The sequence below is a fragment of the Ornithorhynchus anatinus genome, chromosome 2, assembly GCF_004115215.2.
Source record: "Ornithorhynchus anatinus isolate Pmale09 chromosome 2, mOrnAna1.pri.v4, whole genome shotgun sequence".
In the NCBI taxonomy this organism is placed as follows: domain Eukaryota; kingdom Metazoa; phylum Chordata; class Mammalia; order Monotremata; family Ornithorhynchidae; genus Ornithorhynchus; species Ornithorhynchus anatinus.
In genome coordinates this window covers 98,680,496-98,707,185 of record NC_041729.1, presented here as the reverse complement: position 1 = coordinate 98,707,185, position 26,690 = coordinate 98,680,496, and the positions used below count along the sequence as shown (strand labels likewise).

General features: G+C 51.3%; 1 protein-coding gene and 1 non-coding gene across 8 annotated transcripts in view; both read left to right on the top strand.

Annotated features, from left to right (window-relative positions):
* Window positions 1-3,517: 3,517 nt before the first annotated feature.
* On the top strand, window positions 3,518-3,629 carry MIR1333 (microRNA mir-1333). Its single transcript, NR_034637.1, has one exon. It is a non-coding gene; the product is annotated as a microRNA mir-1333 (primary transcript).
* Window positions 3,630-5,890: 2,261 nt separating this feature from the next.
* Window positions 5,891-26,690, top strand: part of TRMT11 (tRNA methyltransferase 11 homolog) — a 65,256-nt gene continuing 44,456 nt past the window's right edge. The window contains exons 1-4 of one of the 7 annotated variants that reach the window (XM_029058572.1): window positions 5,891-5,956; window positions 10,506-10,688; window positions 18,516-18,581; window positions 24,727-24,800. In XM_029058572.1, the coding sequence (XP_028914405.1) occupies window positions 5,897-5,956; window positions 10,506-10,688; window positions 18,516-18,581; window positions 24,727-24,800 (383 nt within the window). In that variant the 5' untranslated portion in view covers window positions 5,891-5,896. Of the gene's footprint in view, window positions 5,957-10,349; window positions 10,689-18,515; window positions 18,582-24,726; window positions 24,801-26,033; window positions 26,249-26,298; window positions 26,394-26,690 lie in introns of those variants that run through there. The other 6 variants (XM_029058573.1, XM_029058574.1, XM_029058577.2 and 3 more) reach the window with 6 other exon arrangements.

Sequence of the window (26,690 nt, the reverse complement as noted above, 5' to 3'; positions counted from 1 at the left end):
TCCCGCCGTGTGTGCGTCTCTCTGGGATTTTCTATAACTTCAGCCGAGGCGAATGCCGCAAGCCGGGGGAAGGCGGACGGGGCGCCCGAGAGGTCCTTGAGGCAGCCGTCCCCCCTTCGCGCAAGACTAGAGGGACGCGATTTGGAAATGACGTTTTAGTTCAGCCGTGGAAAATCCGCCGGCGGAAGGGTTCCGGGGCAACCCCGGGCCCTCGAGTCATCGACGGGGGAAATTGGCAGAGCCGACGCTCCGGCGAGCCCGAGATCGACGTCCACCGACTCTACTGTATGAGACTCTCCCACCTGCTCGGTCCGGCGCCCTGCACGCGGCGAGTGCCCGATTAAATACCGCCGATCGACGGATCGATGTCGGTCTCCTCTTGAGACTCAATTCCAGACTACGTTCGAAAGGGTCCGGGGGCCCGGGCTTCGCGTTCGGCGGCTCGGGGTCTTGTGGGCGGCTCTCCTGGGAAGGAGGAAGGGCGTCCACTCTCCGGCAAACTATGAAGAGGCCACCTGGCTGCGGATGAGCTCTTTTCCTCAAACGCTCCGCGTCACGCTCCGTTCCTGTCCCCCCTCGATGGATCCACGGCGCTTCTGGAGCGCTGACTCTGTACTGAGCGGGGAGAAGCAGCGTGGCTCAGGGGGAAGAGCCCGGGCTTTGGAGTCAGAGGTCATGGGTCCGAGTGCCGGCTCTGCCACGTGTCAGCCGGGGGGCTGCGGGCGAGTCACTTCACTTCTCTGCGCCTCAGTTGCCTCATCTGTAAAAATGGGGATGAAGACTGTGATTCTTAGACCTCGTTCCCCTGTGTCTCCCCCAGCGCTTAGAACAGTGCTCGGCACATAGTAAGCGCTTAACAAATACCGACGTCGTTATTATTGTTGTTATTACTAAAGGCCTGGGGGAGGCCAGAGTCGGTAGACACGTTCCCGTCCCGCAACGCGCTTACGGCCCTCCCGTTTAGACCGCGGGCCCCGTGGGGGACGGCAACTGCATCCTGCCCGATAAACTCGCATCTTCCCCAACGCTCAGAACAGCGCTTGGCGCAGAGTACGCCCTTAACAGATACCATACTGATAGCGTCAGGGCTACCTTCACGGCGTCTCTAGAATCCTCCCTTTCCTCGGCATCCGAACCGTGGCCGCGCACTTAGTTCGTTCATTCGATTCGTTCGATGGTATTTCCTGGAGCGCCTACCGTGTGCAGAGCACTGTACTAAGCGCTTGGGACGGACAAATCGGTACCAGATGGAGACGGTCCCTGCCCTTCGACGGCCTCGCGGTCTAATCGGGGGAGACGGCCGGACGAGAACGGTGGCAGTAAATAGAGTCGAGGGGAAGAACGTCTCATTACAACGGTGGCGGATAAATAGAGTCAGGGAGATGTACATCTTATTAACAAAATAAATAGGGCGATGGAGACGTTTACAGTCGAGCGGACGAGTGCGGTGCCGAGGGGGTGGGACGGGAGAGGGGGAGGAGCGGAGGGAAAGGGCGGAGAAGAGGGTTTGGCCGCGGAGAGGCGGAGGGGGCGTAGAGGGAGCGGAGGGAAAAGGGGAGCTCGGTCCGGGAAGGCCTCTTGGAGGAGGTGAGCTTTAAAATTGTCGCCCACACAACTGCCCTCAGCCTCTTCGGGGAGCTCCCCGCCTCCCGTCTCTCCCCTCTCCGTCCATACTCCCCTCTGTTGCCCGGATCTCGTTTCCCGAACGACCAGTAAGTCCCCACCTCCAGTTGTTGCCCGTCCGCCTCTGCCGTTGGGCTTCCCGGCACTCCACCCCCTCCTACCTAGAAGCGGCGTGGCTCAGGGGAAAGAGCACGGACTTAGGAGGCAGAGGTCATGGGTTCGAATGCCTGCTCCGCCCCTTGTCGGCTGGGTGACTTTGGGCGAGTCGCTTCACTTCTCTGGGCCTCGGTGACCTCATCTGGAAAATGGGGGTGAAGACCCTGAGCCTCACGTGGGACAAGCCGATGACCCCGTATCTCCCCCAGCGCTTAGAACAGTGCTCGGCACATAGTAGGCGCTTAACAAATACCGACATTATTTACCTCGTCCCGCTAATCTTCTACGACGACCCAGTGTGCACGGTCCGTCCCTCTCACGCCAATTTGCTCCCTCTACCTCGATCGCATCTTTCCCACCACTGACCCCTTGCCCCGCTGACTCCCCCGGCCCGGAGCTCCTTCCCCCTTCTCTCCTACCATCCGTCCCTCTTCCCATAATAATAATAATAATAATGTTGGCATTTGTTAAGCACTTACTATGGGCCGAGCACTGTTCTAAGCGCTGGGGGAGATACGGGGTCATCGGGTCGTCCCACGTGAGGCTCGCGGTCTTCACCCCCATTTTCCAGATGAGGGAACTGAGGCCCAGAGGAGTGAAGTGACTCGCCCACAGTCACGCAGCTGACGAGTGGCAGAGCCGGGAGTCGAACCCGGGACCTCCGACTCCGAAGCCCGGGCTCTTTCCACTGAGCCACGCTGCTTCCCCATCTTCAAAACCCTCCTAAGATCACGTCTCCAAGAGGCCTTCCCTGACTAAGCCCTCACTTTCCCTATCTCGGCTCCAAGCATCGACTTTTCAATCGTATCTACTGAGCGTTTAATAATAATAATGATGGCATTTAAGTGCTTACTATGTGCAGAGCACTGTCGAAGCGCTGGGGGGGGGGGGGGGCAGCGTGGCTCAGTGGAAAGAGCCCAGGCGTGGGAGTCAGAGGTCATGGGTTTGAATCTCGGCTCCGCCACCTGTCAGCTGTGTGACCGGCGGGCGAGTCACTTCGCTCCTCTGGACCTCAGCGACCTCATCTGGAAAATGGGGATTAAGACCGTGAGCCTCACGTGAGACGACCTGATGACCCTGTATCTCCCCCAACATTATTGGCAATACCAACATTATTATTGTTATTGTTACAAGGCGATCGGGTCGTCCCACGTGAGGCTCACGGTCTTAATCCCCATTTTACAGACGAGGTAACCGAGGCACAGGGAAGTGAAGTGACTCGCCCTAAGTGACGGAGCCGGGATTAGAACCCATGACCTCTGACTCCCCAGCCGGGCTCTTTCCACTGAGCCACGCTGTTTACTATGTGCAGAGCACTGTACTCGACTGCGTAACCTTATGTTTCCTGTCTACTTGTTTTGTTGTCTGTCTCCCCGCTTCTAGACCGTGAGCCCGATGTTGGGTCGGGATTGTCCCTATTTGTTTCCGAATTGTACTTTCTAAGCGCTCAGTACAGTGCTCTGCCCACAGTAAGCGCTCCGTAAATGAGATTGAATAAATACGATTGAATAACCTTCTGTGCTACTCACCCCGGCCGCGCAACACTGAAATAGCCTTTTACTCTACTGTTTCCCCATTTTAATTTTTGTCTTCCCCTCTAGACTGTAAGTTCCTTGCGGGAAGGAATTCATTCAATCGGTCGTATTTATGGAGCGCTTACGGTGTGCGGAGCGCTGTGCTAAGCGCTCGGCAAGTACAATTCAGCGACAGATAGAGACAATCCCCGACCCCAACGGGCTTCTAGTCTGTTTACGATGCTACCGATTCCTGTTTATTTGTTTTCGATGTCCGTCTCCCCGCTTCCGTCAAAACAGACAAACAGGAATCGGTAGCATCGTAATTAAATAGAATTATAGACTGAGAAGCAGCGTGGTCATGGGTTCTAATCCCGCCACCCGTCAGCTGTGTGACTTTGGGCGAGTCGCTTCACCTCTCGGTGCCTCGGTTCCCTCATCCGTCAAAGGGCGATGAAGACCGCGAGCCTCACGTGGGACCAACCTGATCCCCCCCGGGCCTCCCCCGGCGCTTAGAACAGCGCTCGGCACATAGTAAGCGCTTAACGCGTACCAACGCGGTTATCATCGCTATCATTAAGAAAATGCCCCGATAGTAATTGCGCCCGAAAAGAGAATGGAACTGAAAAAGGAGTGAGGATTCGAACCCAAGGTGGGGACGCGGGCAAGGAAAAGGAAGACTCAGAGACGGTGTTGGGGGGATCGGGAAAGGGAGGGATAGGATAAGAATAATGTTGGTATTGAGAAGCAGCGTGGCTCAGGGGCAGGACCCCGGGCTTCAGAGTCAGAGGTCATGGGTTCGAATCCCCGCTCTGCCACTTGTCAGCTGGGTGACTGTGGGCGAGTCACTTCCCTTCTCGCTGCCTCAGTTACCTCATCTGTAAAATGGGGATGGACCGCGAGCCTCACGGGGGACAACCCGATGACCCTGTATCTGCTCCAGCGCCGAGAACGGTGTTCGGCACATAGTAGGCGCTTAACGAATACCGACATTATTATTAAGGGCTTACTTTGTGCCGAGCAATGTGAACCGAGGGCCCGTTGACCTCCGGAGAGGTAGGAGTGACCCAACGGCCCCTCTCTCCAGTTTGGCTGGGCCTTTTATTTACAACGTATAGGAGAATTAGTCAATCACCAAAGAATTGGGACAAGGGTGTCTTCTTGCAGTGACAAAAGAGACTCTTCAGGCAGGCAGGCAGGCAGGCAGGCCTCATCTACAGCTGCGTGACTGTGGGCCAGTCACTTCACTTCTCTGGGCCTCAGTGACCTCATCTGTAAAATGGGGATGAAGACCGTGAACCCCACGGGGGACAACCTGATGACCCTGTATCTCCCCCAGCGCTTAGAACAGCGCTCGGCACACAGTAAGCGCTTAACAAACACCAACGTTGTTATTATTACGTTGGGGAAGAAGCCATCTCCGGGCCCCCGGAATTGGCGGACGTGGTGTGAAGCGGCGTGGCTCGGTGGACGGAGCAGGGGCTTTGGGAGTCAGAGGTCACGGGTGCGAATCCCAGCTCTGCCACTTAGATGTGTGACTGTGGGCAAGTCACTTCACCTCTCCGGGCCTCAGTTCCCTCGTCTGTCAAATGGGGATGAAGACTTGTGAGCCTCACGTAGGACAACCTGATTCCCCCGGATCTCCCCCCAGCGCTTAGAGCAGTGCTCTATTTATTGCCATTGTTCTCGTCCGTCCTTCTCCCCCGATTAGACCGTAAGCCCGTCAAAGGGCGGGGACCGTCTCCATCTGCTGCCGATTGGTCCATTCCAAGCGCTTAGTCCAGTGCTCTGCCCGTAGTAAGCGCTCGATAAATACTACTGAATGACTAGTAAGCGCTTAACAAATACCAACATTATTATTATTCTACATCCCACCTGACATGGGGGGCTTTCTGAGGCAAAAACAATCACTTAGCTCAAGAGCCGCCATCCTCAGAATGCAACAATTTATAATGTCGGCATTTGTTAAGCGCTTACTATGTGCCGAGCACCGTTCTAAGCGCTGGGGCAGACACGGGAATCAGGTTGTCCCACGTGGGGCTCCCAGTCGTCATCCCCATTTTCCAGATGAGGTCACTGAGGCCCAGAGAATAACGTGGGTATTTGTTAAGCGCTTACTATGTGCAGAGCACTGGTCTAAGCGCTGGGTAGATACAGGGTCATCTGGTCGTCCCACGTGAGGCTCACAGTGAATCCCCATTTTCCAGATGAGGTCACTGAGGCCCAGAGAAGTGAAGTGACTTGCCCACAGTCACACGGCTGCCAAGTGGCGGAGCGGGGATTCGAACCCATGACCTCTGGGTCCCAAGCCCGGGCGCTTTTCCACCGAGCCACGCTGCTTCTCGATGATTCTGCGGCCAGGAAGCGCTCAATAAATAGCACCGAAGGAAGGATTATTGGCCTCTCTTTGAGCAAAGGCTTCTGGGAAAACATGGTGGCCACAAGGCCAAAGGGGGGGGGCGGTGGGCATGAGGGACGGCGGTGCGCAGGCGCCGCGGGAGGCCACGCCCCTTTCGGGGGAGAGCGCCGCCATTGGCCGCCGGGGCCGAGGCCCCGCCCCCTCGCCGGGTCCGGCGCAGGCGCACTGGCGGCAGCGGGGCAGCATGGCGCTCGTCGGGTACCTGCTGCTGCTGGCGCAGGAGCACCTCGAGTTCCGCCTGCCGGTGAGTGACGGGCACGCGCGCGCAGGGGCGCGCCCGGGGTCGCGCGCCCGGGGCCGCGCCCCCCCCCCTTGTCGCTCTGGCGCCCCCTAGGGGTGCCCCGGGGTAGCGCGGCCTAGCGGGTCGGGGCCCGGGACTGGCAAATCTAGAGGGTCGTGGGTTCCAATCCCGCCACCTCCCCTGGTGCCCCGCGGGACCTTGGGCGGGGGGTCCCTTCCCCCGGCCTCAGTTATCTCATCTGCAAAGTGGGGATCGAGACGGTGAGCCCCACGGCGCCCAACCCAGGGGGTTTGGAAACCCCCCCAGCGCTTAGTACGGTGCCTGGCACCTAGTAGGCGCTTAGCAAACACACCATAATGATAATAATGAATGTGTATCATGGAATAGTATAATGGGTGAGGCCTAGATTAGGAGTCAGGGGTCGTGGGTTCTAATCCCAGCTCTGCCACTTGGCTGCTGTGGGACCTTGGGCAGGTCATTTCACTTCTCTGGGCCTCAGTGACCCAGTGACCTCATCTGTAAAATGAGGATACTATATATATATATATGTGTGTGTGTGTGTGTGTGTATACACATACATATACACATAGCATATACATGTCTACATATGTTGGTATGTGTATATATAGATATAGTTGATTTATATATATATAATATATATGTGTGTGTGTATATATATATGTATATATGTGTGTATATTTGTGTGTATGTATATGTATATATGTGTGTATGTATATGTGTATATATATATGTATATACGTGTGTGTATATATATATATGTATATATAGAGAGAGAGTTGGTATTTGTTAAGCGCTTACTATGTGCCAAGCACTGTTCTAAACGCTGGGGGAGATCCAGGGGAAGCAGGTTGTCCCACGTGGGGCTCACAGTCTTCAGCCCCATTTTACAGATGAGAGAACTGAGGCCCAGAGAAGTGAAGTGACTCGCCCACAGTCACCCAGCTGGCAAGTGGCGGGGCCGGGATTCGAACTCATGACCTCTGACTCCAAAGCCCGGGCCCTTTCCACTGAGCCACGCTGCTTCTGGTATTAACTGTGAGCCCCACGTGGGACAACCTGATGAACCTGGATCTCCCCCAGCGCTTAGACCAGTGATGGGCACATAGTAAACACAACACGTACCGACGTTATTATTATATATGTCATATATAATATCATATAATAATAATGTAATAACAGAGGGTGTCTGCTCACGGGGCTGGGTTCCACTCTTGGGAATGTGGACCTGGGTTCAAATCCCTGCTCTCCCACTAGTCTCCTGGGTAACCTTGGCCAAGTCACTTGAGAAGCAGCGTGGCTCAGTGGAAAGAGTCCGGACTCGGGAGTCAGAGGTCGTGGGTTCTAATCCCGGGTATGCCACTGGTCAGATGTGTGGCATAGAACAGAACCAAACTGTTCTGTTCTATGCCAAACTATGTGTGGCATAGAACAGAACGAAAACTCTGCCCAAAGTCACGCAGCCGATAAGCGGCAGAGCCGGGATTAGAACCCACCACCTCTGACTCCCAAGCCCGGGCTCTTTCCACTGAGCCACGCTGCACGGATGATAATAATTACGGTGTTTGTTAAGTGCCATGCGCCATGCACTGTACTAAGCACTGGGGTGAATAGAAGCAAATCAGGTTGGACACAGAGAAGTGAAGTGACTTGCCCGAGGTCACCCAGCCGACAAGTCGTAGAGCCGGAATTAGAACCCCGGTCCTTCGGACTCCCAGGCCGGCACTCTAACTCATTCACTGTCGTATTTATGGAGCGCTTACCGGGTGCAAGAGCGCTGTACGAAGCGCTGAACTAGGCAACGCTGCTTCTCGATACCCGTTCTCCCTGCCCCTTCTCGATTAGACCGTAAGCCCGTCGATGGGCAGGGACCGTCTCTATCCGTTGCCGAATTGTCCATTCCAAGCGCTCAGTACGGTGCCCTGCACATAGTAAGCGCTCAGCAAATACCATTGAATGAATTGAGGAGCCCCACCTCAAGCAGGGACTCTGTCTAGCCCGATCACCTCGCACGTATCTCAGTCTTAGTGCAGTGACTGACACATAACGTGAAGCATTTATTTCTAGACCGCGAGCCCGTCAGTGGGTAGGGATTGTCTCTATCTGTTGTCGAATTATCCTTTCCAAGCGTTTAGTACAGCGCTCCGCACACAGTAAGCGCTCAGTAAATACGATTGAAGGAATGAATTGTTATTATCATTGCTAAGGCCGGGTGGTGGGAACGAAAACTCCCTCGGCGCCAGAGCTTGGCCATTTGCCCACAGGAGACCCGAGTCACTCTGGGGACCGGAAAGGAGATGGATTTGATGGCCGGGCACATTCAGTAGTAATCAATCGTTCAATCAATCAATCAATCAATCAATCAGTCAGATTTATTGAGTGCTTACTGGTTGCGGAGCTCTGTACTAAATGCTCGGGAAAGCACAGTATAACAGATTTGATCAACCTGTTCCCTGCCAAGTGAGGGCTTAGGTGAGAGGCCTTTTGTAGGAGATGATGATAACGTTGGTATCTGTTAAGCGCTCACTATGTGCCAAGCACCGTTCTAAGCGCTGGGGAGGACAGGAGGCGATCAGGCGGTCCCTCGTGGGGCCTCGCGGTCTTCACCCCCGTTTTTCAGATGAGGGTACTTGAGGCCCAGAGAAGTGAAGTGACTCGCCCAAGGTCACACAGCTGACAAGTGGCAGCGCTGGGATCAAGAGAAGCGGCGGGGCTCAGTGGAAAGAGCCCGGGCCCGGGAGTCAGAGGTCGTGGGTTCGAATCCCGGATCCGCCCCTTGTCAGCTGGGTGACGGTGGGCAAGTCACTTCACTTCTCTGGGCCTCAGTTTCCTCATCTGTAAAATGGGGATGAAGACTGTGCGCCTCACGTGGGACAACCTCATCCCCCTGCATCTACCCCCAGCGCTCGGAACGGTGCTCTGCGCATAGTAAGGGCTCAACAAATACCAACATCATCGTTATCATTATATTGTTTGCAAAGCACTCCATTAAACACTTGGGAACGTGCAGTTGATTAAGAAGATAGTCGCTGCCCTTGCCATCTAGTGCGGGGGGGGGGACAGACATTAATGTAAATTACGGTCGGCCTGTCGTACGCCGTCGAGTCGTTTCCGACCCATAGCGACACCGTAGACGCGCCTCTCCCAGGACGACCCGTTCTCCATCTGCAGTCGTTCCGGTGGTGGATCCAGAGAGTTTTCTTGGTAAAAATCCGGAAGCGGTTTACCGTCGCCTCCTTCCGCGCAGAGAACTCGAATCTCCGCCCTCGACTCTCCCCCGGGCCGCCGATGGCCTTCCCCTCGCCGGCCACTGCCCGAGCTAGGAACGGAACGGACGGGCCTCCGCTCGACTCTCCCTCCCGCCGCCGAGACCGGTAGAGGACCGGAAACTCTCCAGGTGCCGCCCTGAGAGGGAGAAATTGCAATTAGGGGAGGCAAAAGAGAGATGACCCGAAGACGGGAGGAAATGCAAGATTTCAGGAAGGAGGCAGGTCAGGGCTGGAGAGGTAGACTTGAGTCATAATAATAAAGAAATAACGTTGGTATCTGTTAAGCGCTCACTAGGCGCAGAGCACCGTTCTAAGCGCTGGGGGAGACACAGGGGAATCAGCTTGTCCCACGTGGGGCTCCCGGTGTTCATCCCCATTTTCCAGATGAGGTCACTGAGGCCCAGAGAAGTGAGGTGACTCGCCCACAGTCACCCAGCTGACAAGGGGCGGGGCCGGGATTCGAACCCACGACCTCTGACTCCCAAGCCCGGGCTCTTTCCGCTGAGCCAGGCTGCTTCTCGTAATCATAGTCATCCGTGTAGAGATGGCAGTCGAGGGCCTGGGAAGGGATGAGTTGTCCAGGGGAGAGGGTGCCGATGCGGAATAGAAGGGGGATCCGGAACTGAGCCTTGAGGGACCACCAAGGAAGGGGGCGGGAGGTAGAGGAGGAGGTCACTGAAGAGACCCACTTGAAGCGGTTCGGAGGGGTAAGAGGAGAACGAAGGGAGAGCATTATCGGTAAAACCAGGGCCCAGACGGTGTTTTCCAAGAGAAGGGGGTGGGCGGTCCACCGTCAGACACCGGTCTAGGAGGATCTGGATAATAATAATAATAATAACGACGTTGGTATTTTTTAAGCGCTCACTATGTGCAGAGCACTGTTCTCAGCGCTGGGGGAGACACAGGGGAATCAGGGCGTCCCACGTGGGGCTCACAGTCTTCATCCCCATACAACAGATGAGGGAACTGAGGCCCAGAGAAGTGAAGTGACCTGCCCACAGTCACACAGCCGACAGGTGGCAGAGCTGGGATTCGAACCCGTGACCTCTGACTCCCGAGCCCGGGCTCCTTCCGCTGAGCCACGCTGCTTCTCTAATGGATGGAATTGGGCAGGGAGAAGGTCATCTGCGACCATGGAGAGAGCAATTTCGGAGGGGCGGAGGGGCGGAGGAGAGGACCCTGTTCCCAAAGAGCCCCGCATTCCGGAAAGCTGGCATTATGAGTCTTCACCCACACCGTGTGCCCAGATACGTGTTTCTTCCCAGGCTGCGCCACCTTGCATCCGGACAGATGCACACTGTGGGAAGAACAATCGCTGTTTGCTCAATAGCGCTTTATCCGAAACAGACGACGAAAGCCTCCGTTACGGTAAAATGCGCTGTACCCCCATCTCTTTGGCTTTGCTCGCTCTGAAGAATTTCCGCACGATTAGAGAGGTGGAAAGTCAGGTAATCCTCAATTTCCCCCTCTTGGTCAACGTCGGCTCAGTATTAAATCCGTGATCCATCAGGGAACGGTTATTCTCGTCCGCCCGTCTCCCCCGATTAGACCGTAAGCCCGTCAGAGGGCGGGGACTGTCTCTGTCCGTTACCGATTTGTCCATTCCAAGCGCTTAGTACAGTGCTCTGCACCTAGTGCTCACTGTGAGCCAAGCCCCGTACTAAGCGCTGGGGTAAATACAAGATAATCAGGTCCCACACGGGGTTCGCTGGCCAAGTGGGAGGGAGAAAAGGTATCGAATCCCCATTTTGCAGGTGAGGGAACTGATTCGCAGAGAAGTTTCAAGTGACTTTCATTTATTAATGTTGGTATTTGTTAAGTGCTTACTATGTGCAGAGCACTGTTCTGAGCGCTGGGGGAGACGCAGGGTCATCGGGTCGTCCCACGCGAGGCTCAAATTTTAATCCCCATTTTACAGACGAGGTGACTGAGGCCCAGAGAAGTGAAGTGACTTGCCCACAGTCGCACAGCTGACAAGCGGCGGAGCCGGGATTCGAACCCACGACCTCTGGCTCCCAAGCCCGGGCTCTTTCCACTGAGCCGCGCTGCTTTATTTATTCACTCAAGGTCACACAGCGGGTCGTCTGGTAGAACCCAGATCCTCCGCCTCCCAGGCCACGCGGCTTGTTTGAAGTCCCACAACCTCCTCTTGTCACGTTCTGACCGCGACCGCCCGTGACCCAAGCGAGAGAGCGCTTACTGTGTGCCCAACACTGTACTAAGCCCCGGGGTAGATTCAGGATCATCGGTTCGCGCACGGTCCCTGTCCTCCGTGGGGCTCACAGTCTAACTACGGTATTTGAGCGCACGTCCAGAGCATCGAACTAACCCGTGGAAAAGGACGGTAAAAGCAAAAGGAGCTTGCGAAGCGAAGCTTTGGCGCGAGTGGAGCGCTCGTCGTTTCTACGTTATTGCAGAGATTCCCTGAACGTTTCTAGCGTGTGATTGTGTCATTCACTGTTGAATAAAGTGTGTCCAGCAAATGGCCAAGTGGGGTCTAGCAATGAGACAGGCAACAAGAAAAAAAGGCAGCGTGACCTAGTGGATAGAGCAGGGGCCTGGAAGTCAGAGGACCTGGGTTCTAATCCTGACCCTGCCACGTGACCTCGGTCATGTCGCTTAACTTCTCTGGGCCTCAGTTCCCTCATCTGGAAAATGGGGATGAAGCCCATGAGCCTCCCCCCCGCCCCGTCCATTGGACATGAACTGTGCCCAATCTGGTTACCCTGTATCCATCCTGGTATTTTGTATAGTTCCTGGCACATGTACCAAACATTTAACAGATACCGTAAGAAAAGACAACCGTTAATTTGGGCGTTAAATTGGGCATTGGCTTAACAAAGCTTACCAGTCATTATTGGTGTATTAAGTTGTAAATCGGTCAATTATTAATTCAATCAAGTATTATAAATTCAATCGTCTGGTATCATGAGTCTTTCCCAGACTAAGCCCCACTTTTCCTCATTTCCCACTCCCTTCTGCGTCACCCTGACTCGCTCCCTTTGCTCTGCCCCCAACCAGCCTCACAGTGCAGCGTGGCACAGTGGAAAGAGCGTGGGCTTGGGAGTCATAGGTCATGGGTTCAAATCCTGGCCTAGCCACTTGTCAGCTGTGTGAGTTTGGGCAAGTCACTTAACTTCTCTGGGCCTCAGTTATCTCATCTATAAAATGGGGATTAAGACTGTGAGCCCCACCTGGGACAACCTGATCACCTTGTATCCTGAACAGTGCTTTGCGTATAGTAAGCACTTAAATGCCATCATTATTATTATTTATATGTATATATATATATGTGTGTGTGTATATATATATCTGTAATTTTATTTATTTGTATTGCTGTCTTTCTCCCCACCCCCTAGACTGTGAGCTCATTGTGGGTAATAATAATAATGTTGGTATTTGTTAAGCGCTTACTATGTGCGGAGCACTGTTCTAAGCGCTGGGGGGGGGGGTACAAGGTGATCAGGTTGTCCCACGTGGGGCTCACAGTCTTCATCCCCATATTACAGATGAAGTAACTGAGGCACAGAGAAGTGAAGTGACTTGCCCAAAGTCACACAGCTGACAAATGGCAGACCCCAGATTAGAACCCATGACCTCTGACTCCCAAGCCCAGGCTCTTTCCACTGGGCCATGCTGTGAGAAGCAGCGTGGCTCAGTGGAAAGAGCACGGGCTTTGGAGTCAGGGCTCATGAGTTCGAATCCCAGCTCGGCCACTGGTCGGCTGTGTGACTGTGGGCGAGTCACTTCACTTCTCTGTGCCTCAGTTCCCTCATCTGTAAAATGGGGATTAAGACCGTGAGCCCCACGTGGGACGACCTGATTCCCCTGTGTCCACCCCAGCGCTTAGAACAGTGCTCGGCACATAGTAAGCGCTTAACAAATACCAACATTATTATTATTCCCAGAGCATTTACAACATGCCAAAGTCCTGTGCTAAATGCTAGGGATTGTCACTATTTATTGTCGTTCTGTACTTTACCAACCGCTTAGTACAGTGCTCTGCACACGCAAGGGCTTAATAAATGCGATTGAATGCAAGATTGACTTAATTAAATATAAATTAATTAGAACTTGTATGTGTGAAAAATATCTGGTCTGGTGACAGACAAGATGTCCTATTTATAGGAAATCTTATGGACAAACAAGCTGAATTCTTAACATAGTTTTGTCACATTTTTCAAGTCCATTGCAGTAGCTGTACTTGTTAGCAGCTCTTGTAAATGCTTGGAGCCAGCAACTAATTATCACATTGAGATCTGCACATCTCATTTACATTTTTCTGCAGGCTTGCCAACTTGCAGAGATATTAAAGAGTTGATATTACAAAATGGATCCTCAAGACGTTTACCAGATATCCGCAGACATTCATGCAAGAGCGTTTTCCTCTCTCTCTTTTTTTTTTTCTTTTCATTGTCTGAATTTGGGGGTGGGGGTAGAGGGAAATTAGGAGCAGCAGCGTGGCCTAGTGGGTAGAGCAGGGCCTGGGAGTCCCAAGGTCCTGGGTTCTATTCCTGGCTCTGCCATTTGCCTGCTGTGTGACCATAAACTCTCTGCGCCTCAGTTTCCTCATCTGTAAAATGGGGATTAAGACTGCGAGCCCCATGTGGGGCAGGGACTGCGTCCAAACCAGTAACCTTGTATCTACCCCGGCACTTTCGTAGCACGCCCGGCACATAGTAAAAGCTTAACAGATACCTTAAAAAAAAATCGGTGAAAGGAGAGGAGGAGGAATTAGGAGGAATTGAACACACTGTAGGGGAGAGGCGGTGTAAAAAGGTAAATGACTTGTCCAAGGTCCCACAGCAGGTACGTGGCGGGGCCAGCATTAGAACCCAGGTTCTCTGACTCCCAGGCCCATGCTCTTTCCACTAGGCCACACTGCCGGTCCCACTGCCGGTCTTTTTTTCGTCGTCGTTGTTGTTAAGAGCTCACTGTGTGCAGAGCACTGTTCTAAGCGCTGGGGGGGATACAGGGTAATCAGGTTGTCCCATGCGAGGCTCACAGTCTTCATCCCCATTTTCCAGATGAGGTCACTGAGGCACAGAGAAATGAAGTGCCTTGGCCCACAGTCACACCGCTGACGAGTGGCAGAGCCGGGATTCGAACGCACGACCTCTGCCTCCCGAGCCCAGGCTCTTTTCACCGAGCCACGCCGCTTCTCTATAACCTTCTGTTATAAAGTTCTGACCGCTACCATCTGTGACCCAAGCCCAGCAAGATAAGGGCTCACTCTGTGCCAGATGTAGACAGAGGAGGAATCGAAAGCATTTTAAGGGAGAGGCAGTCAAAAGATTTGGAAAAAGGGTAGGAGAGGGAGGGCATGGAGGTGATCACAAATATTGCCTCCCTCTGCGCCTGGCCCCTCCGTCCGAGATGATCCCTGGAGACAATTGATGTTTGATATTAATTGCTAGCCACGGAGACCATATTTCCTCAGCAGTTTGCTTTCCCGTTTCAACCCCCGACCCTTATATGTGTGGAGACTTAAGGTCTTGGGCCAGACGCCTCAGGAATCGATTTCTACGAATGTCATTTCGCCCTCCGCAGTAGTTGTTGGTGATGGTGATGGGCGGATTAAGTGTCCGGTCGCGTGCTCACAGAAGAGGACAGGGAAGCAGCGTGGCTTAGTGAATACAGCACGGGCTTGGGAGGCAGAAGGACCTGGGTTCTAATGCTGGCCCCCGTCGTTTATCTACTTAATGTTGGTATTTGTTAAGCGCCTACTCTGCGCAGAGCACTGTTTTTTAAGCGCTGGGGTAGATACAGGGGAATCAGGTGGTCCCACGTGAGGCTCACAGTCTTCACCCCCATTTTACAGATGAGGTAACTGAGGCCCAGAGAAGTGAAGTGACTCGCCCACAGTCACACAGCTGACGAGTGGCAGAGCCGGGAGTCGAACTCATGACCTCTGACTCCGAAGCCCGGGCTCTTTCCGCTGAGCCGCGCCGCTTCACGCTGCTACTTGTGCCTTTGGGCAAATCACTTAGCTTTTCCACTGCCTCTCCCCTAAACCCGTCTGATTCCTTCTCTGGCTACATCTCCTCTCACTCTTTTTTTAGTGATATTGGTCCTAATCCCGGCTCCGCCACATGTCTGCTGTGTGGCCTTGGGACAGATCACTTCATTTTCCTGGGCCTCATTTACCTCGTCTGTAAAATGGGGATTAAGAGCGTGAGCCCCGTGTGGGACAGGGGACTGTTTCCAACCTGATTAAGTTGTACCTATCCCAGCGCTTAGAATAGTGCATTGCACATAGTAGGCGCTTAACAAGTACCATGATTACTGTTATCATTAGTAGTAGTCTATGTCCAACAGACATGGTGGCTGAGCAGTTGAGGCCCAGGGAAGCCTGAAGGAATGGATTCAACCGTTCTGTGATTCCAGCAACGTCACCCTATCACACTGACCTCATTCATATCCTGGGAACTGTTTGCTAATATTTAACGATCTTAGATCATTGACAATCAGCAAACTCGGCAAAGCAGCCACTGGGTCTGGATCAACCTGGGGCGGGAGCCCTGAGGGGACATCATGGGCTACTGGAGATGGACAAAGGTTAGAGCTCCAAAGGTTTGGGGTAGAAAATTGAGGTGGGGAGAGGGAAGAGAAAGCGTTTCCTCCGATAGATCCTTTTTCTTCTGACGTGCGGAGTCGGGTAGGACACAGTCCCTGTCCCATTTTACAGATGATGTGAGTGAGGCACAGAGAAGTGAAGTGACTTGCCCGAGGTCACACAGCAGACACGCGGCGGAGCTGAGTTGAAAACCCGGGCCTCAGCTCTATCCACTGGGCCGCACCGCCTCTCTCGATCTTCCCTCTTGATTTTTCCCGAACTGCTACTTCAGCACTTCTGTATCTCCTGAGCACTTGGGCACCTCCTCCCCCCTCCATCCCTGAGGCTTTTTATGTACATATCTTTAAACTCTGTTGCTTCCTCCTACCTGTAATTTATTTCAGTGTTACTCTCCTCTGCTAGAGAAGCAGCTTGGCTTAGCGGAAAGACTATGGGCCTGGGAGTCAGAGGTCCTGGTTTCTAGACCTGGATCTGCCAGTTGCCTGCTGTGTGACCCGGGAAAGTCACTTCACTTCTCTGTGTCTCAATTTCCTCATCGTAAAATGAGGATCTAGTCCCTGTTCCCCCTTCTACTCAGACTGTGATCCCCATGTGGAACGGGGACTGTGTCCCACCTAATTAATTTGCATTCACTACTTTCATTCAATAGTATTTATTGAGCGCTTACTATGTCCAGAGCACTGTACTAAGCGCTTAGGATGTACAAGTCGGCAACAGATAGAGACAGTCCCTGCCCATTGATGGGCTTCCAGTCTAATCGGGGGAGACAGGCAGACAAAAACAGTAGCAATAAATAGAATCAAGGGGATGTACATCTCATTAACAGAATAAATAGGTTAATGAAAATATATACAATTAAGCGAACGAGCACAGTGCTGAGGGGAAGGGAAGGGAGGGGAGAGGAGCAGAGGGAAAGGGAGGGAAAGGGGGGCTTAGCTGAGGGGAGTTAAAGGGGGGGCAGAGAGGCAGCAGAGGGACAAGGGAAAGCTCAGTGTGGGAAGGCCTCTTGGAGGAGGGGAGCTCTCAGTAGGGCTTTGAAGAGGGGAAGAGAGTCAGTTTGGCGGAGGTGAGGAGGGAGGGCGTTCCGGGACCGCGGGAGGACGCGACCCGGGGGTCGACGGCGGGACGGCCGAGACCGGGGGACGGCGAGGAGGCGGGCGGCGGAGGAGCGGAGCGTGCGGGGTGGGCGGTAGAAAGAGAGAAGGGAGGAGAGGTGGGAAGGGGCGAGGTGACGGAGAGCCTCGAAGCCTAGAGTGAGGAGTTTTTATTTCCTGCGGAGGTCGATAGGCAACCACTGGAGGTTTTTAAGAAGGGGAGTGACGGGCCCAGAGCGTTTCTGTGGGAAGATGAGCCGGGCAGCGGAGTGAAGAATAGACTGGAGCGGGAACAGACAGGAGGAAGGGAGGTCAGAGAGAAGGCTGACACAGTAATCCATCCCAGTGCTTGATGCATAGTAAAGCTTAACACATATAATAATAATAATAATAATAATAATAATAATAATAATAGATCGTTCGGTCCTGGTAGCCGGAATCATTTCTACTAATTCCCTTGTACTCTTCCAAGCACTCAGTTCCCTGCTCTGCCCAGAGTAAGCAAGCAATGGAATTTATTGAGTGCTGTCTGTGTGTAGAACACCATACTATGCATTTGGGGGAGTACAGTATAACAGAGTCGGTACTGAATGAGTTCTATTGACTGGCAGTGATGGTGTCTTTGCTGCCTAAGTGGAGGGAGAGGGTATTAGGGGCTTGCTGTTCCACCCTGAAAGGATTCTGAGTGTCAGATAAACCACTGAAATATCCCTCAAGCCTTTTAAAGCTTGATAATATTTGGCTAGAATAGGCCTGGGCTTGATGTCACTGAAAAAATGAGGCTCAAGTATGCAATTTTTCTTTCCCAGGTTTGTCAGTCTAGATAGAATTTTAAAGTCAATGAGTAGTATTTATCGAGGACGTTGTTCAGGGCACTGTACTAAGTGCTTGAGAGAGAAAGGTTCGACAGACTTAGCAGACCTGATCCTTGCTCTCAGGAAGCTGCCAATCTAGCTGAGGTTCAAAGTGATGTCCATCCTTTCTCTCTCTGGTAGGCAAAGAGAGAAATAGGGAGTTCTAAACTTTTTACCCGCAGCAAAAAAACACACCCCACTTCCTCTGCACACACCCCAGGTTGATAATGATAATTTTCACCGATCAGGCCCCGCTGTGCAATGACTTTTACTGTAAAAATGATTGAAATTGTTATTTTTTATGAGAAAGCATCCTTTGACTTATTTTGTAGCATAGGAATTAAAAATGTGACAGCCCCACGTTTGTTATAATAACTACGATAATAATTATACGTGCGATATTTCCTAATCGCTTACTAGATGCTAAGCACCGTACTAAGCTCCGGGGTAGATACAAGGTAATCAGGGTGGAAATGGCGCTTACAGTCGAAGAGGGAGAACAGGTATTGTATCCCCATTTTGCACATGGGGGAAACTGAGGCCCTAGGACGTTAAGTGACTCGCCCAAAGTCACAGAGCGGGTAAGTGGTAGAGCTGGGATTAGAACCCAGGTCCTCTGACCTGCATTCTTTCCACTACGCCACGCTGCTTCTCGTCTACCGATGTTTTTAATTCAACGATAGATTCACTATACCAAAGATATATAACTGTAATGGAAATAAATTAATGTTTCATATAATCTAATTACAGGAAATAAAGTCTTTGCTTTCTCTTTTCGGAGGTCGATTCAGTAGCCACCAGGAAATACATGGAAAGGTGAGTCGAGAATTCAGCAGAAATGATAACATTCAGCAATCCTCTGATAGACCGTGCTTCTTTAATCGCTTCTCGGTGATGGTGCTATTGAATTCTGATGCTTTCTTTTACCCGGCAGAGCTCTGTCATTTGACTAGAGCGTCCCAGTTTTGCTCAGTGAGTTGCAACAGTAGGTTTTGTGTGTTAGTCATATGAGGGCGCAGGGTGAAACTCCAGCCCACACAGCTCTTGAGTTTGGTTTTTTATGTTATTTTTTAGTCAGTGATAATAATAGTAATAATACTGTCAGTAATTGTTAAGCGCTTACTATGTGCAGAGCACTGTTCTAAGCGCTGGGGTAGACACAGGGGAATCAGGTTGTCCCACATGGGGCTCACACTCTTAATCCCCATTTTTTACAGATGAGGTAACTGAGGCACAGAGAAGTGAAGTGACTTATCCACAGTCACGCAACTGACAAGTGCCAGAGCCGGAATTCGAACCCATGACCTCTGACTCCAAAGCCCGTGTTCTTTCCACTGAGCACTAAGTAATAAGTAATACTTCTTGAATGCTTATTGTGTGTAGAACACCGTACTCAGCGCTTGGGAGAGTACAGTATAACAATATAACAGGCACATTCCCTGGCCACGGTGAGCTTCCAGTCTACGTACAGGACACTGTCCTAAGCACTGGGGTAGAAACAAGCGAATCAGGTTGACAGACGAGGGAACCGAGGCCAGGGAAGTGAAGTGACTCGCCCCGGGTCACACAACAGACAGGTGGCGAAGCCGGGACCAGGCCCCAGGTCCTTCTCATCGTGGTAAAGCTTGAGCCCCGGATGGGTTCAGTTAGGGTTGGTGTAGGAAGAGACGCTTGGATCTCTGTATATTAGCAATTTGAAGGGACTTCCCAGCCTCACCGAACTAACCGTACCATGCAGAAGCTGGAGTTTCTGCAGCTTAACAGCATTTGATACAGTAGAGAAGCAGCGTGGCTCAGTGGAAAGAGCCCGGGCTTGCGAGTCAGAGATCATGGGTTCGAATCCCGGCTCCGCCACTTGTCAGCTGTGGGACTGTGGGCAAGTCACTTCACTTCTCTGGGCCACAGTGACCTCGTCTGTAAAATGGGGATTAAGACTGTGAGCCTCACGTGGGACGACCTGATTAGCCTTTATCTACTCCAGCGCTTAGAACAGTGCTCTGCACGTAGTAAGCGCTTAACCAATACCAACATTATTATTATTATTATTATTATTAGAGTAGCGAGGACATAAAGCCATCTGCTTCACTTAGAAGCAGCATAGCCCAGTGGAAAGAGGACCTGGCTACTAATCCCGGCTCTGCCGCTGCTGACCTCGGGCAAGGCGCTTCACTTCTGGGCCTCAGTTTCCTCATTCTGTGCCCTCTCCCTTGGAAGCTCGTTTGCTCCCATGAATGATTTCAACTATCCCCTCTGTGTGGATGAGATCCAAATCTACGTCTCCGGCCCCGGTCTGTCGCCTTCTCTGCAGTCTTGTATCTCTTCCTGCCTTCGGGACATCTTTACCTCGATGTCCCGCTGACGCCTCGGACTTCCGTCCAGAGCAGAACTCCTCATCTTCCTAGCCAGACCCCGGCCTCCCCTTGACTTTCACGTCACTGTAGGCGGCACCGCCATCCTCCCCGCCCCACAGGCCCGTCACCCTGGCGTTGTCCTCGACTCGTCTTCCTCATTCAACCCACCTATTCAGACTGTCACCAGATCGTCGGTTCGACCTTCCCAACGTCGCTGAGATCCTCCCCTTCCTCCCGATCCAAATTGCCGCCACGTTATTCCGAGCTCTCATCCTAGCCCGCCTTGGTTGCGGCATCATCCTCCTTGCTGACCTCCCTCCTTCCTCTCCCCACTTGAATCAGTCACTCAATGGAATCGTATTTGAGTGCTCAGTCTATACTTCGTTCTGCTACCCGGCTCATTTTTCTACAAAGCCTTTCGGTCCGTGTTTCCCCACTTCTCAAGAACGTCCATTGGTGGCCCATCCGCCTCCGCATCCAAATTCCTCAGCGTTGGCTTTAAAACACTCAATCACCCTGCTCCCTCCTACCTTACCTCTCGGATTTTCTCCCACAGCCCAGCCTGCGCACTTCGCTCGTCTAACGCCGACCTGACACCGTACCTCGATCTCCATCTCGCCGCCAACCCCTTGTCGGTCTCCTGCCTTTGGCCGGGAACTCTCTCCCCGTTCCCATCTAACAGACGATCACTCTCCCCAATTTAAGCCTTACTAAAAGCACGCCTCCCTCAAGAGGCCTTCCCTGGCTAAGCTGTCTTTTCCTCTTCTCCCTCTCCCTTCTGTATCCGCCTTGCACTTTGGATTTGCGCCCTTTTTTCACTCCTCCCTCAGCCCCACAGCACTGAAGTCCCTATCCGTAATTTATTGATTTATATTAACGTCCGTCTTCCCCTCCAGACTGTAACCTCGTTGTGGGCCGGAGTCATAACTGTACTCTCCCAAGTGCTTAAGTACGGCGTTCTGCACACAGTAAGCGTTCCATAAATAGCCCGTCAAAGGGCAGGGACTGTCTCTATCTGTTGCCGATTTGTACATTCCAAGCGCTTAGTACAGTGCTCTGCACATAGTAAGTGCTCAAAAAATGCTATTGAATGAACGAATGCATGAATAAATACAGTCGATTGACTGAGTGGTCCTATATAGCCTGTGAGTCTTTTGTGTGATTGGGATTCTGTCTGACCTGATTATCCTGTATTTACCCCAGGGCTCGGTACAGTGGTTGGCACATAGTAATATTATTATTATCACCACCATTACTGGACGGTAACGTACAGAATCTGTGATTCTGCGACTAAACTGCATTGATACAGTAAAATCGCAATGAGTAATAATAATACTAAGAAAGATGTTACTTGTTAAATGCTTACTCTGTGCCAAGCACTGTTTTAAGCACTGGGTTAGATACAAGATCATCAGGTTGTCCCACGTGGGCTCACAGTCTTAATCCCCATTTTACAGGTGAGGCAACTGGGGCACAGAGAAGTTAAGTGACTTGGCTAAAGTCACACAGCTGATAAGTGGCGGAGCCGGGATTAGAACCCACGTCCTCTGACTCCCAAGCCCGTGCTCTTTCCACTAAGCCACGCTGCTTCTCGTGTAGCAAGGGTGTGAAGCATTCGGTTGTTGGTGAACATAGCAATAATATGGGAATTTGTAAAGAAAACTGCCAGTCATACTGCTGTCTTCAAATCAAGAACCCAGCTCGGAACCTTTTCCTTATAGACGAAGAAAAATAAATATGCAAAACAAATAAAAATTGAAAGAAGGCTTGTTTTCAAGATGATACCCATAGAAGTGGAGGGAAAAATAAGTACCATATTTACGTGTTTTGAGTAGAAGTCTTCCAAATTCCTTAGACAGGACTAGAGTAGCTTCCATGGCCTGTTCCTAATGTTGGTTTCTGTTAAGCGCTTACTATGTGCCGAGCACCGTTCTAAGCACCGGGGTAGATACAGGATAATCAGGTTGTCCCACGTGGGGCTCAGGGTCTTCATCCCCATTTTACAGATGAGGGAACTGAGGCCCAGAGAGGTGAAGCGCCTTGCCCGGAGTCACCCAGCCGATGGGGGGGCGGATCTGAGACTCGAACCCACGACCTCTGACCCCTAAGCCCGTGCTCTTTCCGCTGAGCCATGCTGCTCTTCTCCTAATGTCAGGCCCTGGTATTTGTATTTGCCCTTCATGGAGCTGTGCAATTTCTGGTTAAGAAGTGATTAGAAAGATTTTTTTGCTAAGTAAAATGGCTGCCTGTTTGCTAAATTGAATTCGGCTTTAAATTCCCCAGTGTAGAACACTTTCCAGATAATCTACTCTTGGCACTCAATGAGTTGTTTTCGTTTTGTTTTTTCCTTTTTTTCCTTGTCCAATTCTTTTCACTGTTATTGATTATGAAGAAAATGGTGCCCTCTTCTGCTGCTCCTGTGTAGTTTTCTGGAATCGCAATTACAGATGTAGGAACCCGGACTGCAGGTTTGGGATCCGTACTTCTGATGCGTGGTCTGTTAAAGAAAGGGGACTCTTCGGAGTTGAGTCAGTTATTCATTCTTTCATTAGTATTTATTGAGCGCTTACTACGTGCAGGGCACTGTACTAAGCGCTTGGAATGTCCAGTTCGGCCACAGATAGAGACAACCCCTGCCCGATGACGGGCTCACAGTCTAAACGGGGGAGACGGACGGCAAAGCGAAACAGAGCGAAACAAAAGCAAGGCAACATCATCAAGATAAATAGAATCAAGGAGAGATACACCTTATTGACAGAATAAATAGAGTAATAAATGATATATACAAATGAGCACGGTGCTGAGGGGAGGGGAGAGGGGGAGGATCAGTACCCTAATGCACTCCAAACACTAGAGGTTGATCCCGAAGATCTAGTAGTTTATCAGGTATTTTAGAAACAGTAGTCGTACTGGAAGGAGTGATTAGGAAAATGGCAAAGCACATCAAGCAGCATGGCCTAGTGGTCAGCGCCCGGGCCTGAGAGTCAGAAGGACTCGGGCCCTAATCCCGGCTCCGCCACTTGTCTGCTGTGTGACCTCGGGCAAGTCACTTCACTTCATTCAGTCGTTCAGTAGTATTGATTGAGCGCTTACTATTCATTCATTCAACCGTATTTATTGAGCGCTTACTATGTGCAGAGCATTCATTCATTCATTCATTCAGTAGTATTTATTAAGCGCTTACTATGGGCTTGGAAGCGCTTGGAATGTACAAATCGGTAACAGAGACAGTCCCTGCCTTTTGACGGGCTTTACGGTCTAATCGGGGGAGACGGCTGGACTAAGGGCTTGGAATGGACAATTCGGCAACAGACAGAGACGATCCCTTCCCACTGACGGGATCACAGTCTAGAGGAGGGGTCGTGTGCAGAGCACTGTACTAAGCGCTTGGAATGGACAATTCGACAACGGATGGAGACAATCCCTGCCCGATAAGTGGCTCGCAGTCTAACTTCTCTGTGCCTCAGTTACCTCATCTGTAAACTGGGGATTAGATCCCATGAGGACAGAGGCTGTGTCCAACCTGATTTATTTATTCACCCCAGTGCTCAGTACGGTGCCTGGCACAAAATAAGTGCTTAACGAGTACTGTCATTATAATTATAGCTACTTCGGCACTTAGAACAGTGCTTGGCGCCTAGTAAGTGCGTAACAAGTACCATAATAAAAATAATAATAATAATGCTGGTATTTGTTCGGCGCTTCTTATGTGCCAAGCACTGTTCTAAGCACTAAGATAGATTCGAGGTGATCACTTTGTCCCATGTGGGGCTCACAGTCTTAATCCCAATTTTACAGATGAGGGAACCAAGGCAGCAAAAAGCAGCGTGGCTCAGTGGAAAGAGCCCGGGCTTAGGAGTCAGAGGTCATGGGCTCTAATCCCGGCTCTGCCACTTGTCAGCTGTGTGACTTGGGCAAGGCACTTCACTTCTCAGTGCCTCAATTACCTCATCTGGAAAATGGGGATTAAGACTGTGAGCCTCACGTGGGACAACCTGATTACCTTGTATCTACCCAAGCGCTTAGAACAGTGCTCGGCGCATAGTACACACTTAACAAATACCAACATTGTTATTATTGTTTCTATTAAGGCACAGACAAGTTAACTGACTTGGCTAAAGTCACACAGCTGATAAGTGGCAAAGCCGGGTTTGGAACCCATGACCCCTGACTCCCAAGCCCGTGCTCTTTCCACTGAGCCATGCTGCTTAACCAAGGAATGGTGATTGTTAGGATAGAAGCAGTAATTTTTTGACCTCCAGGGCACGATATCAGAACCATCTTTCTAATGGAAATGATGTTTAAAGGTGTCCGTGAAAGCTCATTTATGCAATTTTCCTTAAAGTTGTTGGATGTGGTGCTCTTAAAGTGTATCATTGATGGGGTCAGTTTAAAAAAGGTTAAATAAGACATATTATAATATTTTCTAGGGACAGGTCAAATGGTAACATGATGCTAATATTTTCTCTGGGAGAAGTGGTCTGTTGTCCGGAGAAGTGAATTCTGGCTCTAGGCTTTTATGGAAATCATATAAGGGATGTCTCTCCCCAGTTGCTTTGGGAAGGCATGTATCTGTGGCCCGCTGATTGTTTTTCTTTTTTCTTTTTCAGTCTCCATTTTGGATTATTAATATTCCCTCTGAAGAAATTGCCAGAAATCTAATGAAAAGGACAGTATGTGCAAAGTAAGCTTGATCGTTGAAGCGATGGTTTTAGGAAGCCCTAGGAGTAATATTCCATACACAGTCGGGGTTCATCAAAGGAAATTTTTTTGACCTGAGCACCCTGTAACTATTCTTTTGATTTCATGTTCATGAATCAACTGATAGCATTTCTAGAGTACCGAAATAAGCATTTGAAATGATAATAATAATAATGTTGGTATTTGTTAAGCGCTTACTATGTGCCGAGCACTGTTCTAAGCGCTGGGGTAGACATAGGGGAATCAGGTCGTCCCACGTGGGGCTCACAGTCTTCATCCCCATTTTACAGATGAGGGGACTGAGGCACAGAGAAGTGAAGTGACTCGCCCACAGTCACACAGCCGACAAGTGGCAGAGCTGGGATTCGAACTCATGCGCCCTGACTCCAAAGCCCGTGCTCTTTCCACTGAGCCACGCTGCTTCTCAAATGATTCAGTGTCAGCCTCAGACGCGATGATAATAATGTTGGTATTTGTTAAGCGCTTACTCTGTGCAGAGCACTGTTCTAAGCTCTGGGGTAGATACAGGGTAATCGGGTCGTCCCACGTGAGGCTCACAGTTAATCCCCATTTTACAGATGAGGTCACTGAGGCACAGAGAAGTTGTGACTCGCCCACAGTCCCACAGCTGACAAGTGGCAGAGCAGGGATTCGAACCCGTGACCTCTGACTCCCAAGCCCGGGCTCTTTCCACTGAGCCACGCTGCTTCTCAATCCCAGCCCTCTCAGAGTTTAGTGTTGGAGCGAATGGCGTTGTTGTCTTGTCATCTTATTGTAAACGTTACTCAGTTTAGCATTACGTAGAGGGTTGATACCGTTGTTGTCTCTTAAGTGGACTTAGTTAAGAATTGCCCACATCCTGCCTCCGGCCCGGAACGCCCTCCCTCCTCCAATTCGACGGAAATTTACTCTCTCCCCTTCAAAGTCTTATTGAAGGCCCATCTCCTCCAAGAGGCCTTCCCTGACTAAGCCCTACTTATCCTCATTCCCCATTCCCTTCTGCATCACCCTCATTTGATGCCTTTATTCATCGCCCCCTCCCAGCCCCAAAGCACTTATGTCCATATCTGTAATTTATTTATATTAATGTCTGTCTCCCCCTCTAGACCGTAAGCTCGTTGTGGGCAGGGAACGTGACTGTTTATTGTTCTACTGTACTCTCCCAAGCGCTTAGTACGACGGTCTGCGCACAGTAAGAGCTCAATAAGTGACTGAATGAATGAACGTTGCAAAATGCACCGCGAGGTCATAAAAAAGCCATTCCTGGTTCAGTAGCCATGCTGCGTCGGGCCCGACGGGATGCCGTGGGAGGAAACACGTAATGGCTGCCCTCCCGGTCAACCCTCCATCCTCTCGGTTTGGAGCGAACGATCGAACTCTTCCTGATTACCTCGTATCTACCCTAGCGCTTAGAACAGTGCTTGGCATATAGTAAGTGCTTGCCAAATTAACAAATACCGCAATTATTATTATTGTTACAGCAGCAGTAGTAAGCCAATATGGACTTCTGATCCGTGAATCTGTCCATTCCCGAGCCCCGGATCTGTTGGTATTTCAGCCTGCCCGCCTTCCTGCTGTAAGAACCTCCACATTCTCACCAATGTGTTCCTGCCTAAAGCCCCTTCCCCTATTCCCTGGACCGATTTGGCTTCCCTTTCAGTGGAAAGAGCCCGGGCTTGGGAGTCAGAGGTCATGGGTTTGAATCCCGGGTCACCTGTGTGACTGTGGGCAAGTCACTCAGCTTCTCTGGGCCTCAGTGACCTCATCTGTAAAATGGGGATGAAGACTGTGAGCCTCACGTGGGCCAACCTGATGACCCTGTATCTCCCCCAGTGCTTAGAACAGTGCTCAGCACATAGTAGGCGCTTAACAA